The sequence below is a fragment of the Thunnus thynnus genome, chromosome 2 (assembly GCF_963924715.1).
Source record: "Thunnus thynnus chromosome 2, fThuThy2.1, whole genome shotgun sequence".
NCBI classification, from domain to species: Eukaryota; Metazoa; Chordata; class Actinopteri; order Scombriformes; family Scombridae; genus Thunnus; species Thunnus thynnus.
In genome coordinates this window covers 4,149,543-4,172,781 of record NC_089518.1, presented here as the reverse complement: position 1 = coordinate 4,172,781, position 23,239 = coordinate 4,149,543, and the positions used below count along the sequence as shown (strand labels likewise).

At 39.0% G+C, this 23,239-nt stretch overlaps 1 protein-coding gene across 5 annotated transcripts in view; it reads right to left on the bottom strand.

Moving 5' to 3' along the window:
• Positions 1-205: 205 nt before the first annotated feature.
• The window catches only part of pias2 (protein inhibitor of activated STAT, 2), a 33,606-nt gene continuing 10,572 nt past the window's right edge, over positions 206-23,239 (bottom strand). For 3 of the 5 annotated variants that reach the window (XM_067600095.1, XM_067600097.1, XM_067600094.1), the window contains 13 exons: positions 21,150-21,337; positions 17,765-17,852; positions 17,613-17,663; positions 17,176-17,266; positions 16,969-17,103; positions 16,741-16,846; positions 13,642-13,715; positions 12,999-13,159; positions 12,726-12,859; positions 12,000-12,189; positions 11,635-11,774; positions 11,510-11,547; positions 206-10,181 (listed from right to left, as the gene is read on the bottom strand). In XM_067600095.1, the coding sequence (XP_067456196.1) occupies positions 9,960-10,181; positions 11,510-11,547; positions 11,635-11,774; positions 12,000-12,189; positions 12,726-12,859; positions 12,999-13,159; positions 13,642-13,715; positions 16,741-16,846; positions 16,969-17,103; positions 17,176-17,266; positions 17,613-17,663; positions 17,765-17,852; positions 21,150-21,337 (1,618 nt within the window). In that variant the 3' untranslated portion in view covers positions 206-9,959. The remainder of the gene's footprint in view (positions 10,182-11,509; positions 11,548-11,634; positions 11,775-11,999; positions 12,190-12,725; positions 12,860-12,998; positions 13,160-13,641; positions 13,716-16,740; positions 16,847-16,968; positions 17,104-17,175; positions 17,267-17,612; positions 17,664-17,764; positions 17,853-21,149; positions 21,338-23,239) is intronic. The other 2 variants (XM_067600105.1, XM_067600103.1) reach the window with 1 other exon arrangement.

Below are 23,239 nucleotides of genomic sequence, written 5' to 3'. Positions count from 1 at the left end.
GGGGCAATAATGAGTTGGTAGGCCCCTATTAACCCTCCATTCTTCCATCTTTCTGTGAAATATCTGGTCACAGGTTTGCTGTGTGGTAATTCAATCAAATAGAAATACATTCAGGAATATGCAACATGTAAGTGCAAAATTGAAATAATGAAAAAAAAAGATTTTGACACAAGAAGACAGGAAACAAAGCACAACGCACCATATGTCCTTTGGTTGATACTGCACTTTAATGGTGCACACTGCAAAACACTCTCTTAGCACACACTAGTTGACACATAGTAAGGCTGGAGCTCTGAGACGTTGGGGCGCTTTGCCTGGTTGGTAATCTGGCCTTGACCGTTTCCCGATTCATGAATCTGGTTCAAAAATGAACAAAGAAAATACAGTTACCATGCACTTTATTAAGAACACCTGTGCAATCTAATCCAATCCAATACAACAGCTCTGCCATACATTCTACTTTTATGAAGCTTGTACATTTTATCTTATTGTTGACACTGTCAGAAAGGTGATATTTCACTTTATGTTTATTATTGAGGTCGTAGTGGGAGGTGGTGGTGTACTGGAGTGCATTACATTGATAAGTGTTCCTAATATTTTGTCCAGGGGGGGCAAAAATAGTATGTATAATGCTGCTCAATGAAGACTGCTGATGTGTTTGAAAGCTCATTTTGTTAGACAAGAACACATGCATTTGTAACGTGTGCATGTGATTACTGTCATGGCCAGAATAACAGACATACACACGCCGTCCTGTTTTTCTAGTGTGAAAGTTTGAAGCAACAGCAGCCAGCAAATATCAGCCCAGTTAGAAGCTGTGTTCATTCAGTCACGTGTGGTAAGAGTTCATGTTGATATCAAAGTGAAGCAGAGAACTGTCAATCATCTGTTGTACAGCTTATGTTGAAGCAATTTACTTTACTGGTCCATCCATGGCTCTGTCACACCACACTGAGAGAGCTGTCATAGGTAGACTTTCACTAAGTACTGAAATGAATGAAAACAACTGGCTGACTGGAAAGAAAAACATTACAAAAAATATTACCGGATGACATTTTTTATAATACAGCATGTCTGGCTGGTGGCCAAAACACACACTTCACCTGATGCACTTGTGTTGGTTCGTTGTAGTCTGTGTCCTGATTGAGGTTGTACTGCCCTCTTGTGGAATATGACAGGAGCCTTTTTTTTTCTTCCCTTCCCATGAATGAAAATGATGATGTAAATACACTTGACATTCTGAAAAAGAACTGGAAGTAAAGGTAGCTGTTCCTTTAATATCTCTGGTTGTAGAATAATTAAAGAGATCATCAGAACCCTCTGATTTAACTAAAAAGACAATTTGATAGAAAGCTTTTACAGTACTTGTCCATTGACAAGTTAAACAGCAGACTAGAAAGAAACTTAGGATGATCAAAAGATCCCCTCCAGACATGTATTAAGACATTTGAAAATACTCTGCTTGGAACAATAATGGGTGTTGGATATGGTTTTTTCCACACAAATAAAACCCCAGTATAATTACCATGTTAAAAGCATTAAAATGGCATACTGTGTACTCCTTCTCCATCATTAAAAATTCCAGAATCTATAAATATGCAAATATATTTCAGCTCAGAAATTTAAATGCTGGACACAAGATGTCCCCTATTTTTTGAGAAAATATTTTTATCAATAAATATGGTGCATAAAAAGACGTCAGCTTAACAGTGAGAATCACAGTTGAAACAGCAACAAAATAATAGTATAATCACAGTACTTTGCATCTCAATGGATCAAAAGAAAAACACGCCAAAAGTTCGTAAGTTCAAGCCCACTAAAACAAAACAAGAGACAATAAATAAATAAATAAAAATAAAAACAATTGCTCCAGAAAAGGAGATGAGCAACCAACCCATTTATATGGGAAAGAGAATGAAAAAAAAAGTTAACTAATTAATTAAAACAACAACAACAAAACAAATAAAAAGGGAAAGAAAAAGAAAGGGGGCAGGGGGTGTCTGTCAATCAGGGGACAGGGACTGAAGAGGGGTTTAAGAATATTAAAAAAGATTGCCATTTATTAGAACTTATCAGACTTCCCTCTCACTGAATATTTAACCTCTAGCTTTGGAAAGGACATAATATCCCTTAGCCACTGACTGCTGGAGGGAGCTTTAGTAGACTTCCAGTGAAGAGGAACATGGTGTCTCACCAGTAAGGAAGTGAAAGCTAGAATATCTAATTGCTTGGAGGTGTATCAGTTGTAGTCTTCTGGAAACCCAAATATGGCAATATAGGGAGAGACATTTATAGTTACTGAAAGTATTTTTGACATAGCATCAAAGTAGTTCTGCCAAAAGCAGAATAAAAATGGACAAGAATATAACATATAGGATAGGTTGCAGGATGATGCATGACATTTGTCACAGCTTTTGGTGATATTAGGATACATTGGTGACAATCAAGCTTTGTAAAAATGAATCCTAAACAGTACCTTGAACTGTATGAATGTGACATGAGTACAAGTTGAGCTTGTGTGAATTTTGTTAAGCGCAACGTCCCATCAGTTATCCTCCAGGACCAACTGCAGTTCATGCTCCCAGACTTCGGTAGCTGGTGAACTGTCATAGGACAGTTATAAAGTTGTTATAAACCTTTGAAATGAATGACTTTTGAAAGGGGTCAGAACTTAGAAACTCGTCCCACAGTTCACTCAGAGATGAGGAAGGAAAAGTTGACAACAAAGATTTTATTGCTGTGTCTAATTTGAAATATCAAAAGAGATGACAGGGTCAAGTCAATTTTAAATATAGCGCCAAATCACTCCAGAAGTTATCTCATGACACTTATCACACAGAGCAGGTCAAGACCGTACTCTTTAATTTACAGGAACCCAACATGCCCCCATGAGCAAGCATTTGGCAACAACTGCAAGGAAAAACTCCCCTTTAACAGGAAGAAACCTTGAGCAGAATCGGAGGGGGGAGAGACAGAGAGAGAGAGAAAGAGATGCACAGCAATAACAATAATAACAACAACAACAATAATAATAATAAAAATATGACTACTGATAATAATTATAGCAGTGGGTGTGAAGCAGGACCATAGGGGCAGCAGATGACCCGAAACCACAGATACAGGTTCTACAGCTCCAGAGGCAGAAATACCTGTAAAAAGCGACAGGAGGAGAGAGGAGAGAGACGAGAAAGCAGAAAACTACGGGAGAGTGAAGATACTGAGTTAGTAACATGCATTCATGGGACATGAATATGTATAGATGGAGGGGAGAGGAGGATAGAAGAGCTCAGTGCATCATGGGAAGGCCCCCAGCAGTCTAGGCCTATGGCAGTATAACTAGGGGCTGATCCAAGGCAAGAAGAAGTGACCACTTTTTTATTTGTAAAGCCAGAGAGGTTGGCTGGAATAGAAGAGGTGAGTAAGAGCTATTAGAAATGATGAGACGCATGACTGTGCCTCTAACTTGCACCACGATGGATCCATTGATTTAGACCAAAACCAAATTCTGTGGATGTGTGCCATCCAATATTACAGCTAGAAATTTGGCAGAGAAAATCCACCATTGAATTTGCATCTCTGAAGCATTCTGGGTGCCTCTCCAAAACATAAAAAAACAAGAAATAGCTTGATCAATTGTTTTAAAAAACATTTTGGCAGGAATAAGGGGAGACAATGCAACAGAAACAAGAATTTGGGCAAGATGTTCATTTTGACTGTGTTAATTCTTCCAATCAGTGAGAGAAGTAAACTCCAGTCATCTCAGATTTAATTTTAGATACTAAAGGGGAGAAAATGGCAGAAAAAAGGGACGGTTACATTGATCACCAGGTGTTTAAAGCCAGTGTGACTCAATTTAAAATGGATATCAGACTGTTTAAGTTGTAATGCTGGAGTATTGATAGGATAGCATTCACTCCTTGAAATATTTACTTTATACCCCCGGAATGAGCCGAATCTGAAGGATGGATAGAATTGCTGGTATACAATGGTTTAGGTCTGAGACATACAATAATAAATAAATAAATTCCATACCCAATTGTGATATCTCAGTAAAAATGGGAGAGGACCTCAGATAGATGGACAAGGGCTCTATGGCCACTGCAAACAATAGGGGGGATAAGAAACATCCATATCAGGTGCCTTGAGAAAAAGTGAAAAAACTGGATTGGATTCCTCTAGTAAAGATAGTAGCTTGTGGAGATGTATAAAGGAGGTGTATCTACGAAATGAATACATTTCCCAGTCCAAATGTGCTTAATACTGTGAACAAGTAGTCCCATTCAACCCTGTCAAATGCTTTTTCAGCATCAACTGAGATCACGACTTCAGGGGTTGCTGTGCTTTTAGTGATTCCCACATCAGTGAGCAAGAGACAGATTCAGTCTTGTTCTGATGAATATCAATAAAGTTGTCAATTGAGGCTGAAATAAGTGAATATATTATTAAACAAAAGCAAAATATTGAACCTCCATAATGCTGAGCACTGGGGTTGTGGTGAAGAGGTAACAATAGGATGGTATTTAACAGTGTGCACTTTGGAAATTATTTTGGCATCAATGAAGTAATAATCAATCCAAGAGAAAGACTGATGCATCTGTGAGAATAAGGAATATTCCTTGATATGGGGGTTATAGAATCTCCAAGGATCAATGCAACCATTCTTAGACATGAAATCGGAGGATGTCTACTATGTCACTGTCTAGTCCATTCTCAGTGTAAGTTTCCACATCACACTTGTGTAAGTGGAATATTGCACCATGATTGGCTTCCAAACTAGTTGTGATATCACAAATCATGTTCGTAGACCCATGCCTAAAAATCAGATTTTTAATGAGCGGAGAGAAACTTTCCACTTTCAGCAGATAAATGTGAAAACAGCCACCAAGTGCCAAACTCTGCACATACATCATTCTGCACAGTGAAGCCATGGACTGTGCAGTATATAAAGATGGATGTAGCAAGTTCTGACATCAACCATTGGTTTGCATTAGAGCTGATTTGAAGCCCAGAGTTGCAGTTTATGGTTGGCGCCATCTTTCATTTGAAGCCAGGGCCTTCCAAATAAGGAGTGAGGGGTGTTGCCTTTCATGCTCAGTGAGCGCTGAACACTTGGGCTAACATTAGCTACTTTAACTAAATTATCCTAACAGGACAGGTAAGTTATCAAGTAACATCCATGAACAGGAGGAATGAGTAAGGCAAGAAAAACCTGTTTCGGCGTTCTTATGGGCCCCTGACTGTTGCTTTAAGACTTGAAAAATTGTAAACCTGTCCTTTGATATTTATAATTCAAAACAAGGTTGTGTTTGCAGACTACTTGCAGCTTCTTGTAAGTTATCTCCAAACACATTTGAAAGGGTGTTACAAAGCTTTTCACAACTTTTTTTCTAATTCTTCTTGGGTGTAAACATGAATAAAGCTGCTGTCGATTTTGTTTCCACTCACTTTCCATGCAATGTCAATATACACTTGCACTTGTAATTGTGTTATTAAATTCTCCTATTTGTATTATTTCTCTGATCTACCAGGAGCAGAATTTCTTTCCTGCTCCAGTTTAGTTGTCTTTGTCTTTCCACTGCAGCCAGTTTGTTATTTCAACACTATTGAACTGTTGTTCATCTCACTGGCGATATTAAAGATATCACACAAATCAAATCAAATCAAATCTAATTTGGTTATATTACATCACAGAGAAAAAGTAAGGATGTCTTTATAAGAGTGAACAATGGGGCAGTTAAAGGTTAAATCCTTGTCTGGCTATATAGTATATGTGTTTTATCATGTAGTCAGTCATGGTTATGATGAGTTGCTTATAATGAGTCTTACTCTTCACTTTTAGTGAGGAACTTTGTTGGCTCTTTCGAGCATTCTTAAGTGTAATGAGTTTGATAAATATGGGCCAAGACTTTGTATGTTTGATGTCAGCACAGTCTGTCCACTCAGGCAAATCTGACACACTAGCACACCATCATCTCCTGGGAATAATGAAACTGTTTGATTATATTCCAAAGGCAACATCTTTTAACTGAATTTTTAAAAAGAAGTTACTTTAATAATAAAAAACACCCACAGATGGTACCACAACTCAAAATGCTGAAATTTTTCAGATTCAGGAAAACAAAGACAATTTTGTTTTTTAGCATGGTGTCAAAAGAAAAAATATCCAAGTGATATGGATTATGTCCATAAAGAAGATGAAGAGTATAAAATCCCCCTCCTCCCCTTGAAGAAGAATGTTTTGGGTTTTTCTGAAAGGGTGAACTGACCCTTTAAGTAAGCAAAGCCTTACAATGTGAACTGGACTTGTAACTGTTAACATTCATTGGCATAATGTTTGAAAAAAAGCAGATACACTGACCTAATAAGCTTATACATTAGCCTATCTTGTACACTACCATCTGTATTTCACTTGTAAATGCTGACAGTGTTTCTGTGTTTGAAGCCCAGAAAGTGGAGTGTAGATCCCTGAGATTGAGCTCCTGATGGCCTGGAGTCCACATACACAGCAAGCAATCCCCATAATGTAGTTATGATACAGTAGCTGCCCTGTTTGTCGGTCTTCATGTTGTTGCTTGCTGTCAAGTGTGTCAAAGTGGGCTAACTTTTTATAGTATGATACTCAGCAAATTTTCATGTCTTGACTTTCATCCATTAACATACAGCAAAATACAAAACTAGCGGAGAGGTCATACTGAAGGAGAGAAGATCAGGCTTTTGGCAGCATTAACTTATCTGAAGTTTTACACCAACATAGATGGAATTAAACTCAGATTATCTCAAAATCCAATGAAGTGTTACACACCTGTAAAAGCTGATGCACGCAGTTAAAAAAAAAAAATTAAAGGGGACATATCATGCTTTTGTGATTTTCTGTTGTTTATGTACTATTATGATGTCGGATGTTAAATATGGTCAAAGTTCCAAATTTTGAAGTGAATGTTTGTATGTTGTTGCTAAGATGTTTCTATGTGTTGTTCACGTTGTCCACTGTTTCAGACCATATTTCAGTTCCAACATGTATGGATGGATTTGAGAAGTTGACAATTCAGATAGTGGCTGAACTGAGGGGCTGTATAGGGCCAGTATGAGTGAAAGGCATTCTACTAGAGCCTTCGGGCAATGTGCATAATATGTCCCCTTTAAAGGAGGAGTTGAACATTTCGGAAATATACTTATATACTTCCTTTCAGTGAGAGAGATGAGCATGTCAGTTGATGTCAGTCTCGTGCCTGTGTAAATACTGGAAGCGCGGGGGGTAGAGGGGGGTGGGGGGGTGATCTGATAATGATCTTCTCATCTCACTCTCAGAAAGACAGCAAATGAGTGTATTTCTTTAAATGTTGAACCATTGCAAGTGTATTTATCTAACAAAACATGCATGTTCACAATTTATATTAGGCAATAAATTGAACATACACAAAGGAAAGGAATTCCATTTGGGAGGCAGATTGGCAAGGACCAGCTAGAATCATTTACTGAATATCTGAACTACATTTACAACTATGTTAAACCTAACAGTATTTAAATTATTATTGCTCTGACTAATTACAAAGAACAAAGGAACATTTTATATTTTTATGACAAGAAAGCTGCCTTGTAACAAATCTCATCAAGGTATTGACTGACAGCTGTTATAAACAATGAAAACATCTGAATTATTGACCTGCCTTCCATGTTTCCGTATCCGTAGTATGAATGAAAGGCAAAAACAGGATTTTAGAAAGCCAGCACAGATACAGTAAAAACAGACAGAAACAGCCCCGTTAACGGTTTGTGAGGAGGCCAGACACCTCCACGGTCAACAGTCTGTTCATCATCCCAAGGATTGTTCACAGAGAGGCTTCAAACTTCCAACTGTTCGTTCACATACATTGCTGTGTTGTGAAACAACGTCTTGCTGAGAGCAGTAAGTCCAAGCTCTACTTCCATTTGCCTGGATCTGTTTCATGCTAATGAGGCACACACTCAGGTAAAACAGGCCAGAAACAGCCCAAATTGGTATATACGGTGTATTCGGAAAGCATTCAGACCCCTTCAAATTTGTCACATTCTTTATGTTGCAGCCTTACGCTAAAATTGTTTAAATTCATTTTTTCCCTCATCAATCTACACTCAATACCGCATAATGACAAACTGAAAACAGAATTTAAAAAAAATTTTGCTATGACACTTGAAATTTAGCTCAGGTGACTTTCATGTCTCTTGATCATCTTTGAGATGTTTCAACACCTTGATTAGAGTCCACCTGTGGTGAATTCAACTGATTAGACATGATTTGGAAAGGCACAAAACTGTCTATATAAGGTCTCACAGTTGACAATGTATATGAGAGCAAATACCAAGCCGTGATGTTGAAGGAACTGCCTGCAGAGCTCAGAGACAGGATTGTGTTGAGGCGCAGATCTGGGGAAGGCTATGGAAACATTTCTGCTGCATTGAGGGTTCCTAAGAGCACAGTGGCCTCCATAATTCTTAAATGGAAGAAGTCTGGAACAATCAGGACTCTTCCTAGAGCTGGTCGCCCAGCCAAACTGGGCAGTAGGGGGAGAAGGGCCTTGGTAAGAGAGGTGACCAAGAACCCGATAGTCACTCTGGCTGAGCTCCAGAGATCCTGTGTGGATATGGGAGAAACCATCACTGCAACACTCCACCTATCTGGGCTTTATGGCAGAGTGGCCACACGGAAGCCTCTCCTCAGTGAAAGACACAGCAAAGCCTGCTTGGAGTTTGCACCTAAGCACCTAAATGACTCTCAGACTGTGAGAAACAAGATTCTCTGGTCTGATGAGGATTGAGCTGGGAAAGATTGAAATGTTTGGCCTCAATGTTAAGCGTCATGTCTGGAGGAAAGCAGGCACGACTCATCACCTGCCCAATACAATCCCAACGGTGAAGCATGGTGGTGGCAGCATCTTGCAGTGGGGGTGTTTTTCAGCAGCAGGGTCAGGGTTGAGGGAAAGCTGAACGGAGCAAAGTACAGAGATATCCTCAATGAAAACCTGGTCCAGAGCACTCAGGACCTCAGACTGGGCCAAAGGTTAACCTTACCCCAATACCTTGGGGTATTAAGTGTAAATTGATGAGGGAAAAGTTAATTTTAACATGAGGCTGCAACATATCAATGTGAAAAAAGTGAAGGGATGTGAATACTTTCTGAATGCACTGTATGATGACTTCAATGTCCTAAATATTTCCTCCATTGGAGCTACACCCATGAATATTGGACTAAACCAAAGCTAAAACACTGGGGGATATTGGACTACACCAAGGCTAAAACAACATCACCAACAAACAGGTGGCCAGAATGAAGACTCAAACGGGATTCCCATGTTGCTCAGTAGGCAACTTTTTGTTAACAAATTAGCATAAAATCTTATCATATTGAAATGATATGTTTCATGAAGTTTGTCTGGGGGTCTTTCTGCCCTCTTGTGATTTAAAAAAAAATAAAGGAACACAAACATTTTGGAAATTGTGTTTGTTTGCCCTTTTATCCATGAGTCAGATAAAATGATAAATCAATTTCATTTCATCTAGTACAATGATTTAGGCTGTCTGAAATCACCCCTTTTTGTTTTGATATTCTAATGTGATTTACAGTATGACGGCAGGCAAGAATATTTCCCCAAACGTTGGAGTGTTCATTCAAGAGAACTGGCAATTCACTATGACAAACATTAGGGAAATTGTCCTCAGTTAATGTTGTCCTTGGCCATCGAACCATTTGTGATCCTATCATAGCAGATAGGATAAAGAACCCATTTTCTAAAAGGGCAAAAAGAAAAATGCATCCATGGTCAAATAATACCGATTTTAACATTGTGCAAAATGTTAGGCCACCAAAGTGCACACGTATACCAATTTAGGTGCTTCTGTGTAAATTTCAACAGGTCAGGTTTATGCAGTTCAGACAGAAAGGCCACAGAACAGGCCTGAATAGGTCCAGTGAGAGATGTGGCTCAGTCTAGTGAAATAATATCTGATATGCTGCTGTCAGTTCCTCCTCCAGCGCCCCCTCCTCCCCCTGTGATTACCCGGGTCTCGTGGATGGAGCTAGTTGCATGGCTGCTGTCATCATAGTGGCTGCTGGAGGAGGAGACCAGGGCTGAGCTGGTGCTGGCAGAAGCTGCATTCTGCATGCTGCTCGTCAGGTTGTCCAGGAACATCTGAGGCCGGTAATGCTGAGCAGGAAGAACAATGAGAACAGGTTCGACATTAGTGAAGTCCACTGAAAAGTCAGAACCCTCTAGTATGTTTGAATTCATTTCAAAAACTGTTTTGTTTGTTTTAAAACTTATTTTGCCATTGAAATCTTAATGACCATCGCTCTCTATCACTCCTCACAGTGAAACCAGTAAAACAACAGTGAATTCTGCTGCCTGTTTTGTAAAGTCTGACATGCATAAGACTTGAATGGCGGGACTTTAAGTCGGGCCTCTGGTTTAAGTCCTATAATCACATGCTCTATGTAAAGCATTTGGATCTTCATTTATTCATCCGTTAGGTTGGCATGAATTAAAATGTATGAAATGAATGTTAAGTATAGAGAGAGTGCTGGTTACATTATTATAGTGGTTTCATGAGGTTTTTAACCTCTTTTGTCCTGGTCGCACTGTAAGTGGGAAATACTTTGTAAAGACTCCGCTGATATAAGAAGAATCTCAACAACTTAAATTTGAATTTTTCACAGCAGTTCATGTTAAATGAATTTGATTTTGTCTATGCAGAAGAGATGAAAATAGAGAAAACATATTTATTACAGTGATATTAGAGGGAGCAACAAGATGCACATTTCTCTCTCTGCATGCCTTGTGCTGCTGTGGTCTTTACTTTAATCTGACGGCATTCAGTTAAAAGTGATGCTGATATGTTATATGTCCGAGTTCATGACTTTTACTTAAAAGTGACTCATGTGCTCATTCAGACATGAGACGGACTTGTCAATTTGCCATCTGATTAATGTTGAGGGCTGCATGTCTGAAAGGGGCTAATATCTACCTCAGTGCACTGCTTCTGGGCAGTCAGGATCCACATGATTGACCACACTGAACTTCCAGTAAGTGTGACACTTCTAGACATTTTTGTTTGTTCCCCTCCTCCTAAGTGGAGGTTTCAGCCTACTTCTGGAAGTTAAAATACAGTTTTTGACAAAGTCAACAGGGAAACCTGGCTGTTCTTGCCCTGGCCATTTTGTGATGCTATGGATATCAAAAGAAGGACAAATGCACAAAAAAAGTCAGTGAGTCAAGGTTTGCCTGGACAAAGTACATGATCCCTGCTGTTCAGCACATAGTATAAATTTCCCTCTTTAATTTGCAGTTGCCAGCCCTGTCCTACCAATATCCACACGCTCTAGAATACAGTTTGGACAGAAAGGAGGAGTCTACAGCATCTAAGTAGCACTGGGAGGCTATTCTCTGTTAATGCTTTAATTCTTGACTAAGACTGATAAGATGATCTAGAAATACATAGAGCAGCTTTACACTGAAGAGGACTGTAACAAACATACCTGAGGATCTGCTTGAATTAAGGAAAACAAATCCAGACCTGAAAGTAAGAGATAGAAACATCTGATTATTTACAGTCCCACAGAGCTGTGATAGTGCTAACAGCCATTCTATCCAGCCGACTCACTCTGCATGTCTGTGGGGATGGTAGCCAGAGTAGATGGGTGGAAGGGGACTGCATAGTCAGCAAGCGTAGAGGTCAGATATGATGGGTCCAGGCCCTGGACGTTTGGCATGCGCACAGTGGAAGGCTGGTAGGTCAACACTCTGAGGGAACACAGCAAACATTTTACACTGAAAACAATTCTGCTGTCCATTGATGTCAATACATGTCAGTGGATGGCTATAGGTATACAGGGCACTGACAGGTATTGTAGATACTGTTGACTAATGTGACTAATAAATGCAAAATGAGATTTAAATTGATGGTGTTTTTTTAAAATTCATGAACAAGGTTGGCACATGCAGCCTTGTCTATGGTTTAACACTCACCCCTTCGCATGCATCTCCTCATTCTTGGAAATGTAAACACAACGCTTCTTCAGTGGAGGGTCTGTGTCCTCCTCATCATCGTCATCAGAGGACGAGCTTTCAAGGGTCAGATCAATGACATCAGCCTTCTTGGTGGAGCTAGGCTCAGTAGAATGTGGAACCACTGAAGACTGGCGCAAAGGAGCTGAGGCTAAAAGACAAAGGTTAAAGTACAAGTCTGGTGTTATTCTAGATTTTTCATTGTCATTAAATCCCATGGAAAAGACCAAAACCAACAATTAACACATTGTCTATCTCACAATACTTTCTGACTTTCCTACTCTGCTCTAAGCCCTAAACCCATTGTTTCCTACTGAAGATGTGAATCTTTAAAAACAGCTCAAAAATATAGTTTCATTTTTTTTAAAAAGGCTCAGTCCTTTCTGGTCACTGTAGTTTCTAACAAACAGAAAAAAATAGTGCATTTGGGGACTATTTTCAGTGGCAGATTAGTCAATATTTGGTCAATCTGAATTTAATCTAGTGAGCATTTCTGGCAGCAGGTGTGTGGGATTGAATCAGAATAAACTGCATTGTTAATGGTAATGAAGGAACATGTCACCCAGTGCAACAGTGGGGCTCACTGATGTGTTTTTAATAGTTTTTCATATTTTAGGCTCATATACAGACAACACTTGTTAGTAGATCGATTCAAACCTTGCCCAGGTATCAAGAAGATGCACTCACTCTCAATTTTTGGAATTGGCTGAGAGGGGACCTTGACAGACTCTTTCTTTGGTCTCATTGGACACCAAGTTCCATCTTCCTGGAACTTGATTTCATCCACATCTGAGCAGTCGTTCAGGATCTCCAAAAATAAACTGAACAAGAGGAAAAAAATGCTTTAATGGCCGGTTTACATAAGCTATTAACTAACTCCTCTTCATGACTGAGCGCACAAGCAGACCTAAACCACTGTAGAAGTTATTTTTGTGACATGGCCTAATGAAGTGAACTGACCCATCAATGATGAGACTCTCATATGCAGCCTTCTTGTCACACACAGGACAGATCCAGGTAGGTTTCTTTTCATTCATCTGCAGGTAAAGGGCAGCATCAAAACACTGCAGGTGACAGCAGGTCACCGCCCGGCATGGCACTGTCAGGCGCATCTTACCCAGCTGGAATTCAAAATAAATGAATAAAGAATATATGTGGTTTCTTGCACAAGAACAAAATTAAATTCACTCAATTCCATAATAAAACTGTGTTGATGTATTTCAGTGATGGAAATTATTGATGTAATGGACATAATAATGATGTGATAACCATGATGTTTGGACTGAGCATGCAGTTATTCATTTTCATGCAGTTATTCATTTTGGACAAAAGAATGGTCAGTGCTCTCCAGTGTTGGTGCCTCTTAAATATGTAGGTACATGTATTTGAAATTCTCAGACTTTGGTGACCCCCAGTAGCAATGTCAAAAAAGAAACTGTGGCAGACAGTAAAGCACCCTGACCCTATCCACTACCAGCACCTGATCCACAGACACAACACATAAGACTACAAATTGTCTAATTGCTCTTAAAACAATAATTTGCAGCATCACAATCATTTGAAAGTTGCTATAATCAACATTCTACACAGGTGCTTCATTTACCGGGCACATGAGTGAGACTCGAAGGCTTGTTGTAGCAATCTCACTGTCTGGATCTGCTGTCAGCTTCTCTTTAACTGGAACACAGACGGCAGGGCAGAGAGTACAGAGAAAAGAAAAGATGAATTACATAAAAGGTTATGAGCCATCACACCAAAACCAAATTTTAAAGAGAAATATTACTCTTCTAGCTCGACCCAGCCAACAGGGCACAGACAGCAGCAGCCAGACCTGACATGGGTGTCAGGGTCACCCTTGAGCCTTTTCACTGGACCTTTCACTGGCTCATTTTAGCATGGTTTAGCTGTGGTGTGCTGAGTCATGATCACAGTTACACATCTTGATTCTATGCATGTTGTTTTTCAAGAGTGTGATATCTTCCTTAGTTTGTTAAGGTTCTTTCTCTGCTCTTCATCACATTTTACCCAGAATGAAAAACTCTATCTTCTAAAATAAGCAAGCAGTGATTCCCATACAGCAGAGGATGAGGCAGACTTAATATTATTCTCTAAAAAAATGTTATTGATTTTTGTATAAACTGATTAAATTCAGATTTATTCAGTAGATAAGGTCTGAATCTCTTGAGGGTTAGTCATGTCATGGCGTCATTGTAATTTTAAGGGGTAGTGGTCTGATAGGGTAGTAGCTAAATATGTACACTGGGGCACTTATGTCTCAGTGTGGTATTAATGACAAATAAATCTAATATCTCTTATGAATATGTGAGTAAAATGAATAATCTCTGTTGATTGATCTATATGTATCTATGAGACCTAAATCCTTTAGAACATTAGCAGTGGATATGAAATGTAAACGGGTTCTGGAAGTACAGCCTTACTCACCAAGGATAACTTAACTCCTAATAAATAATAACCATGCCCACTTTGATGACTGTAGTTTCAGGATTCTAATCAATGGGAAATTTGGCAGGGAGTCAGTGCATTTACATGCTCTGAAGTAAGCAGGACAGCTGTGTGTAGTAATCTGATTTCTTAAATGTCATGCATACAATAAACCCCTTTCTCTCTGATTGGGGTAGAGCATTACAGAAACCTGGCTTTCCCAGCTGGAAGCAGCATACTACAGTACAGTACTGCTCAAAAGTTTGTGAACCCTAGATCTACTCAATATTTTTGGAAAAACCCAATTCATAATACTGACATTCCAAATAATGGACTCAAAATAAAATTATAAATTTCCATTGTTTATTTAACAAAAGTGGCTGATTTAACAAAAACTCGGATTTCATGGGTGCAAAAATATGTGAACATCTTCAGTTAATAGGGTATTGTACCTCCTTTCTCAGCAATAACCTCAACCAAGTGGTTTCTGTAACGACTAATCAGTCTCTCATATCTGCTTTGGGGGATATTTCCACATTACTCCTTGCAGCACACAGCCAGTTGAGTGAGGTTGGATGGATGTCTGACATGAACTGCCCGCTTCAGGTCCCACCACAGCATTTCTATTGGATTCAGGTCTGAACTTTGAATGGGCCATTCCTTGGTTGTTTTGCTGGAATTCTTTGGATGATTATCATGTTGCATGATCCATTTTCGGCCAAGCTTTGCCTTCACAACTGATGGCTTGAGGTTATGTTCCAGGATTTTACAGTATTCCTCAGAATTCATGATTCTCTGGACTATGGGGAGTTGTCCTGGTCCCGAGGATGAAAATCAGGCCCATATCTTAACGTTCCCACCACCATGCTTCACTATTGGGAGAACGTTCTTTTGGTGGTATGCAGTGTTGACTTTTCGCCAAACATGGCGGTTTTAGTTAGTTGGCGGCTGCGGCTCAGGAGGTAGAGCGGGTCGTCCACTAATTGGAAGATCAGCGGTTCGATTCCCGGCTCCTCCAGTCCACATGCCAATGTGTCCTTGGGCAAGACACTTAATCCCAAATTGCTCCTGATGGCTGTGCCATCAGTGTATGAATGTGTGTGAATGGTTAGCTTCCTCTGATGGGTAGGTTGGGACCTTGCATGGTAGCCCCTGTACCCATTCAGTGTATGAATGTGTGTGAATGGGTGAATGTGATTCGTAGTGTAAAAAGCGCTTTGAGTGGTCGGAAGACTAGAAAGGCGCTATACAAGTACAGTCCATTTATGACCAAACGGTTCAATTTTGGACTCATCTGTCCACAGAATGGACTTCCAGAAAGCTTCAGGTTCCTCCAGGTGCTCTCTGGCAAAGTTGAGATGGGCAGGTTTGTTCTTTTTTGAAAGCAGAGGCTTATTCCTGGCAACCCTCCCATGCAAGCCATGTTAATTGAGTTTTCTTCTTAATGTGGAAGCATGCACACGTGTCCCAGATGCAGCAAGAGAAGTCTGCATATCCCTAGATGTTATGTTTGGGTTGGCTTTTACCTGAGTTATCATTTTTCTTGCGTCTCTTCTGGATATTTGAGAAGGTCGTCCACTTCTAGGCAGAGTTGCAGTCATTTTCAGTAATCTGTAGATGATCTGCCTCCAATTTAGCCACCAATATTGTCCTACCTGATTGTATTTACCTGCTCGTTTTAAGCAATAAAGCTCAGGGTTCACTAATTTTTGCACCTACAAAAGTTTACAAACACGTATTTTTAATTTAGTCTTTTCACTACACAATTGGTTTCTTCAAAAAAAGTATATGGAATTAATAAACATACACCTGTTATTTCATATAAAAAAATACTGGTTCTGATTAAATTAAGAAATAGTGGTAAAACAACCGAAAACTCCAAGATGCTCAAAAGGTTCACATACTTTCAAGCAGCACTGTACATCACTACAGTGACACACTACACTCCAGTTAAAATAAGTTAGTGTTGCTTTCAAAATAAGGCTAGTGTAGGGGAGAAATCTGATTACCTGCTGCATATGTATGCAGATTTTCAGTAACCACATTGCTACAGTGTATGTAAATTATATGATTACCTGGGTAATCAGATTTTTCTGAGTAACCTGATTACGGTGCATGTGAACATACAGATGGATGCTTTTCAGGTCAGGTAAATATTTTGTATTTGTGAAGACCTCTAAGTGTGACTATCTCAAAGTAAAACTGCTGCTGTGTGACTTCCAGTAAGAAGTGTTGTCATTACAGTGTGTTGTATAGTTACTTAGAGCTCTGGAGTGGTCTGGGTTTCTGATGCCCTTCATCCTCAGCCTCTGCAGGAGCAGCGGTGATGTCAGCTGCCTCACCAGGTACACAGACATGGAGTAGGTCTGCAAAACATCACGATCAAGTCACTATTACTGTCTCCCATCAAGATGACCAACTCAGGCACACTAGTGAGGAAAAACAAGGAACAAGTTGAAAAGAGTTCCAATGATGTTCCTGTTCTTACCTTTCCAATTTCAGGCGCCCATGTCACTGAAATCTGATTGGGCACTGCAGAGGAGAGTCGGACCAGAGAGGTAATGTTTAGAGGTCTTCCTGGTCTCTTCTGTTCCACACCATTTTTGGGGGGTGGTGCATAACCCTACAGAAAGAAAATGCTTTTGCAGTAGTTGCATTTTTATTGGAACTTTTCTGGAGTAAAACAAACACTTACTGGTAAAGGAAAAAGTTTCCCATTGACCTTTATACAGAGACTGTTTGGGTAATTGTCTTCTTGAGGGCAACTTGTCTCTGACAAGCAAAACCTGACAACACAAAGAAAAATTTAAGAGCCAGCCAATGAAATGGACTTTTTCACTGATACATGTGTGATACTGAACTGTACATTACTCCGTAGTGACACAAGTTCAGCAAAACAACAATGATGCATTTGGACTACTATGTGGTGATGGCAAAAGATGTTGCCACATTCATGACGTATGATTAGGAGTCATCAAGAAAACATAAAATGATTTAATGATTTCAGAAGTTTTGATTCATAACATTCTGCTGACTTCATACTCAGAAAATCAGATGTTTGTTCAAAATGGTTCTGTTCAGATTCTAAGCTGCTGAGGATCTATGAATTAGTCAGAAAATGAAATTTCTCACCTCAGTTGAATTTGAACCATATAGTCTCTTCTGCCACCTGGTAGAAAGTCCCTGTAAACAGACAAAGGGAAACATACTTTATCTTTTCCATCACAGACACAGGTGTGTTTTTCTCAGTAAACATGGAATAAGTGAGCTATGAATAGTCCTACCTGGATATGCATACTTCTCTAACTTGCTGGGGTGTCAAGGCAAAGATAAAATATTTTTCTTGGTGGTATCTCTGCGCGGTGCTTGCTCCTGAAAACACAAAGGATGACAGTAAGTTACAAAGTGCTTCAGACAACTGTAGATTGTAGTGCAGCTGAATTGTCCAGAATTATGCTGAGGTGTTTCTAATATTTTGTCCACCCCTTTTTTTTTATTTATGAGGGTAGATCAAATATTAGAAACACTTCTCCGTATAAGGCAACACATAGAATAGATCAGTGGTTTGCAATTTCTTTTTTTAATCTTTTTAGGAACTGTTTATACAATTCTACGGTTATATTATTTTTTACATTTTTAACAACCATACATACTTAACAGGCTTCTTTTTAAAACATTCAATGTTTTCCTCTTCCTGACATTTGGCAATTTTTCAATTAGATATTTGGTTGTTTTAACTGAATATGCCTAAGTCTTATAGGTAGAGTAAACACTGACTTCCACCTGGGATGAAGTTATTTATTCATTGAGACCATGTACAGTGTTAAACATAAATGTTACCATTTGATGTACTGCACCAGAGTTAGCTTATAGCTCATTTTCATCTGCAGTCCCTTCGGCAGGTCACAATTAAAACATATAAAAGCACAATAACAAACAGTACAAAGCAAAAAACATACAGGACACATAATACAAAACACAAAGCTACACACATTAACATATCACATACACCTACAATGTCAACTAGAAATTAATAATGTGAGTTTGTCAAATTAAAAGCAGGATTATTTGCGTTCATGAGAAGACCATGAGATAAAATTCTCAAAGCTCAGTAAACTGTATTTCTCCAGTATCCTACAGTGATGGAAATCCATTGGCTTTTTGTCTAGAGTTTTTAGAGTTTGTATTAGGACTCAAGAGGTATTATGGCTGTTACTCCAGCCTGCCCCCAACATGTGATGCAATAAGACATATGGGAAAGAATCATAGCATGTATAAATATCTTGGCTGCATCCAAAGAGAGACAGAGTCTAATATGTCTAAATTTTGCTAAGTTGTGCTTTATGGTTTTAATTGTTTAACATGTTTCTTAAAGTTCAGATTTGGATCCAGTGTCACACCAAGATATTTGAAATCAGTGACTATGTCAGTCCTTTCACCTTTGATGAGAATATCAGTGTTCGGAGGTTGTACAACGGTTTTAGAGAAAAACAACATAGTCTTGTTTACATTTAGACTCAGACATGATTGATGAAGCCAATGTGTGATGCTTTCCAATGCAATTGTTAGCTTAGCAGCTGCTAACTCAGCTGTTTTTGAATGTGTGTACACATCAGTGTCATCTGCATACATCTGCAGTTGAGGGAGTTCATTAATATGTAGGCTAAATAACAGGGGACCTAACACTGACCCTTGTGGAACAAACAAAACAAAACACCAGCACTCACTGATCCATCTTGTGTTTTTTTTTAAAATTTTTTTATTGTGGACAGAAATGACAGAAACAGATGCTTTTCAGCGTGAAGCCATCATCAGCGTGATGCTGATGATGAAGAAAAAACATAAGATGGATTAGTGAGTGCCAGTGTTTTGTTTTGTTTGTTTCATCTTCACCCCAACCGTGCACCCAATACTCTCTTAAGATTTGGAGCTGTGCGCAAAGCTGCTTTGTACCTTTGTGGAACGCCCATTGTGCACTTCATGTTGTTGGACAGTGCATCACACACTTTAACACATTGTATCCTATTAGATAAATATAAAGAAATCCATGCTAGTGCTCTAGATGAGCAGTTAAATTTATTTTATTTATTTATTAAAACATCACAATTGACTATGTCAAATGCTTTATGAAGATCTAAAAATACAGCACCAATTAAAGCTGCAAGCAGCGTTGGTCGGGACCTTGCACTCTGGCCCGTCGGGATCATTTTGCTGAGTCATTCATCATTTTTGATGAGTTTGTGTGTAAAACAAATTAATTTCTTAATTTTCATCAAGTCTATTTTTAGAAAAGTAAAGACTTTTAACCCACATGACCTGGTGAAAGTTTGATTGAAATGTGTACTGTCAAGTGTGTAGAGACAATAAGTAATGATAATACTCATACATTTGAATGGAGAATGTGAGCGAACCCACACCTTTTTGAACATTTACTGCTTCCACGTAGATTTAGATACAGATTTCATTTGAACTTTAAATGAGTCATGAGACTTTGACCTACAAATCATGAATTTACATGTTTTTTCTATCTTTTACTGTTTTTGAGATATTAGAGTCTGAGTTTTAAAGTCTTTTCTTGCTCCAAACATTGCGAAATGTTTCACAGCACTGAGGGAGTGACATCACCAGGAGCAGTTGAAGAGGAGGATTTTAGAGAACACTTCTTGTGAAATGTACTCATAAATCCCACGACTTTGGCCAAATCTTACATTAAAAATCATATTTTTTAGTGGGAATTTCGTGGCAAATCCATTGATACAGATTTGAAAGTGGTCAGACTTATAGTTTAGACATCAGAAGCCTCTGTTTGACACAAAGTTCATGCCCATAGATTGCCTCCCCATTGTTTTACATTGTAAGGTGTGATGTGGCACTGCAACTTTTATAAAATCCAAATCGTTCGAGTTATTACAAAGTTTTTAACAACTTTTTTTTCAGCATAGTGTCATAAGTCATCTATTAAAAATTGAAGCCGATGACATTAATGCCCTCAGAGGAGATAGCGTTTGTTTGGGGGCCAAAATTGGGGCAAAGTCTTATTTTGAAAGGCTAATTGCGGACTTCCTATTGGATTTAGGTCAGGGGTGTCAGTGTGGTGTCAGGTGTGAGACGAATAATTGGTTTGATCTCTCTATGACATTCCTACGGGCTGTGGCTGTTTTACAGTAGTCCTCTGCCTTTTGGGCTCAGTCCCTAACTACTCCTCCTTTATCAAGTCTTGATTTAATTTGCTCTATTAAGTGCAAGGTAGCAGTTTCGTTGGAGTGATTTGCTCTAAAGCCAAATTGCATACAATGTAGACCAAAACTGCTTGTATTAAGAAATGTTGTCAGTTGCTCAATGACAACTTTCTCAGCAACTTTTGAGCACTGGTAGTATACTTATTGGTCTGTAGTTACTAGCTTCAAGGCAGTCTCCAGATTTAAAAAATAAGCGTGAGAATGGCACATTTCCAGTCATCAGGAAAGGAGTGGTGTTAAAAAGACAAGTTAAATTTTCAACTACTGAAAGCTGGCACTGAATGCTTGGTCAGATTTTTAGTCTCTGTTTTATCAGGTATTGTAATTGCAGCAGTACCATGAAATTTCATACAATACCCAAGTAATCATGACAAAACCTAGAGTTACATGGCTCAGATTTAAACCAGAACAAAAAAAAAACATCACAGACCTAGGCTTGAAGGCTTGATTAGGACATCCAGCACATCATAGAAGGGCAGAGGCTTCATCTGCACATCAGGGTGGACAGGGGGGATTAGGGGGGCTGGCTGCTGGAGATTCATGCTGGTTTTGGTGTCGTTCCACTCGGCTGCCTCACCAGTCAATAGAATGAAGTGTGTGTTACAGGACTGACTCCTGCTAAAAGAGAGGTCAGTGTTCACTACAGTTACCTCTCTCTCAGCAGAGAGCAACAGTGACTTTATGGTGGCTAAATCAGAGATAGAGGTGTCTATGATCCTGGAGTAATGCTGGTGATTTGATTTGCTGGACTGCAGCCCGTCTTCAGCAGCTCTCAGGAGAAGCTCATGTTTTTGACCACTTTTGTTGTGCCCAGAAAAGCCCAGTAACACTTGAAGCTCAGACAATCTCAAACTTGACACCGTGCTCTGGAATACAATGGAAGAAATAGATACACCGAGACATGAAGTACACGCCAAGCACTGGTGGGGGGTGGGGGTGGGGTGGGATTTAGCCCTTTATAAAAAGTGTGTATTTCAATGAAGAGTGTAGGTTTTTTGTACAGTGGAAACCACTTATAGTGATCACGTCTCTCTGGGTCAAATTGATCACTATAAGAGGATGATTATAACTTTTTGCTTTTTTTGCTTTTTCTTTGTCATGCAGATTACCATCTAATTGACATTTGTACATTCATTACACGAATATAAGGTAATGAAATAGTCAGCTTCACTATTTACTGAATTTATTGACTGTTTCAAAATATAGTACAGGTGTTAAAAATGCTTGTTGTTTCGCTGCTGAATCTCACTGCAGTTTCACTGCTGCATCTTGTTGACTTGTTTTTGGCAGTGTGTCATAAGCTTTGTGAGAGGACAATACGTTTTTCATTGAGAGAAAATGACTTTTTTCCTGTCATGATTTCAATGTGCACACAGCACCAACCTCAGGTAACCAGCCAGAAGCAGATGGGTTACCACAAGGCAATAATGGTGCAGCAGCTGCTAAGTACATATCAAACATGTATCATGGGAGTAAAGTAGAAAAAACAGAATTACTGTAGTTTTACATTTTTTTTCCATATGTTGTCATGTATGAAAAGACCCAAAATGAAGACTGTAAGCAGACTACTTGATTACTTTAAGTAAATTATTTAAACAGCATTTGTTTAGGAATGATTCTGTTCCAAGCTGTTTGACCCATATAAGCGGTTGATCACTATAAGTGGTTTCCACTGTATTATACATTTTATTCTAATGACATTTCAGTGACACATAACAGGATGCCAATGACATGTTTCTTGGAAAAAAAACAGTTAAAAAGTACAATCATCCACAGATTTTCAAGTAAGCTGCCACCACTGTAATGTTAACTTGTTAACTTCCATCTAAAACCTGGATTACCAAGTCCACACAATTTTTTTTGGCAATTTAGAGCCACCACTTCAGCTAACGTACATGTTTATGGACTTTGGGAGGAAACCAGAGCAAATACCCCAGCAAGGCCCTGGCTAGCCAGTTTAAAATGCAGGCCCTTCTTCCTATGAGGCAACAGCACTAACCACTGCACCACTCTGTCACAGTTGGAGATCTATTGTCTCCATGGAAATTTGTTGCTATTCTTTGTTTTCCCACCGATAAAACCAGTCTCAAAGCAAACATTGTGATGGTATAGATTTGTGGAACCTGCAGGTTATGAATTAAAAACTCTGTCACCCACAGAAATGTATTAAAAGCTGTCCAGGGATTTTGCTCTCTGATATTTTCTGTCATTGTGGATATCATTAATTGAAACTGTTTATAACTGATAATAATATAGTTCAATCATGATCATGATCTCCATACTGAGCTAAATAACTGTGGTTATAATTTTAAGCATTATTGTGCAGCCCTAAAAAACCCACAAAATGCAACAGCTGTTTCTGCAGAATTCTAAGATTAAAACACTGATCAAGTACACATTCAATTCTTCAGGATATCCTTAAGCAAAAAAAACACACACACACACATATATATATATATATATATTATATACACATATACACATACACATACACACACACACACACACACACACTTTTGA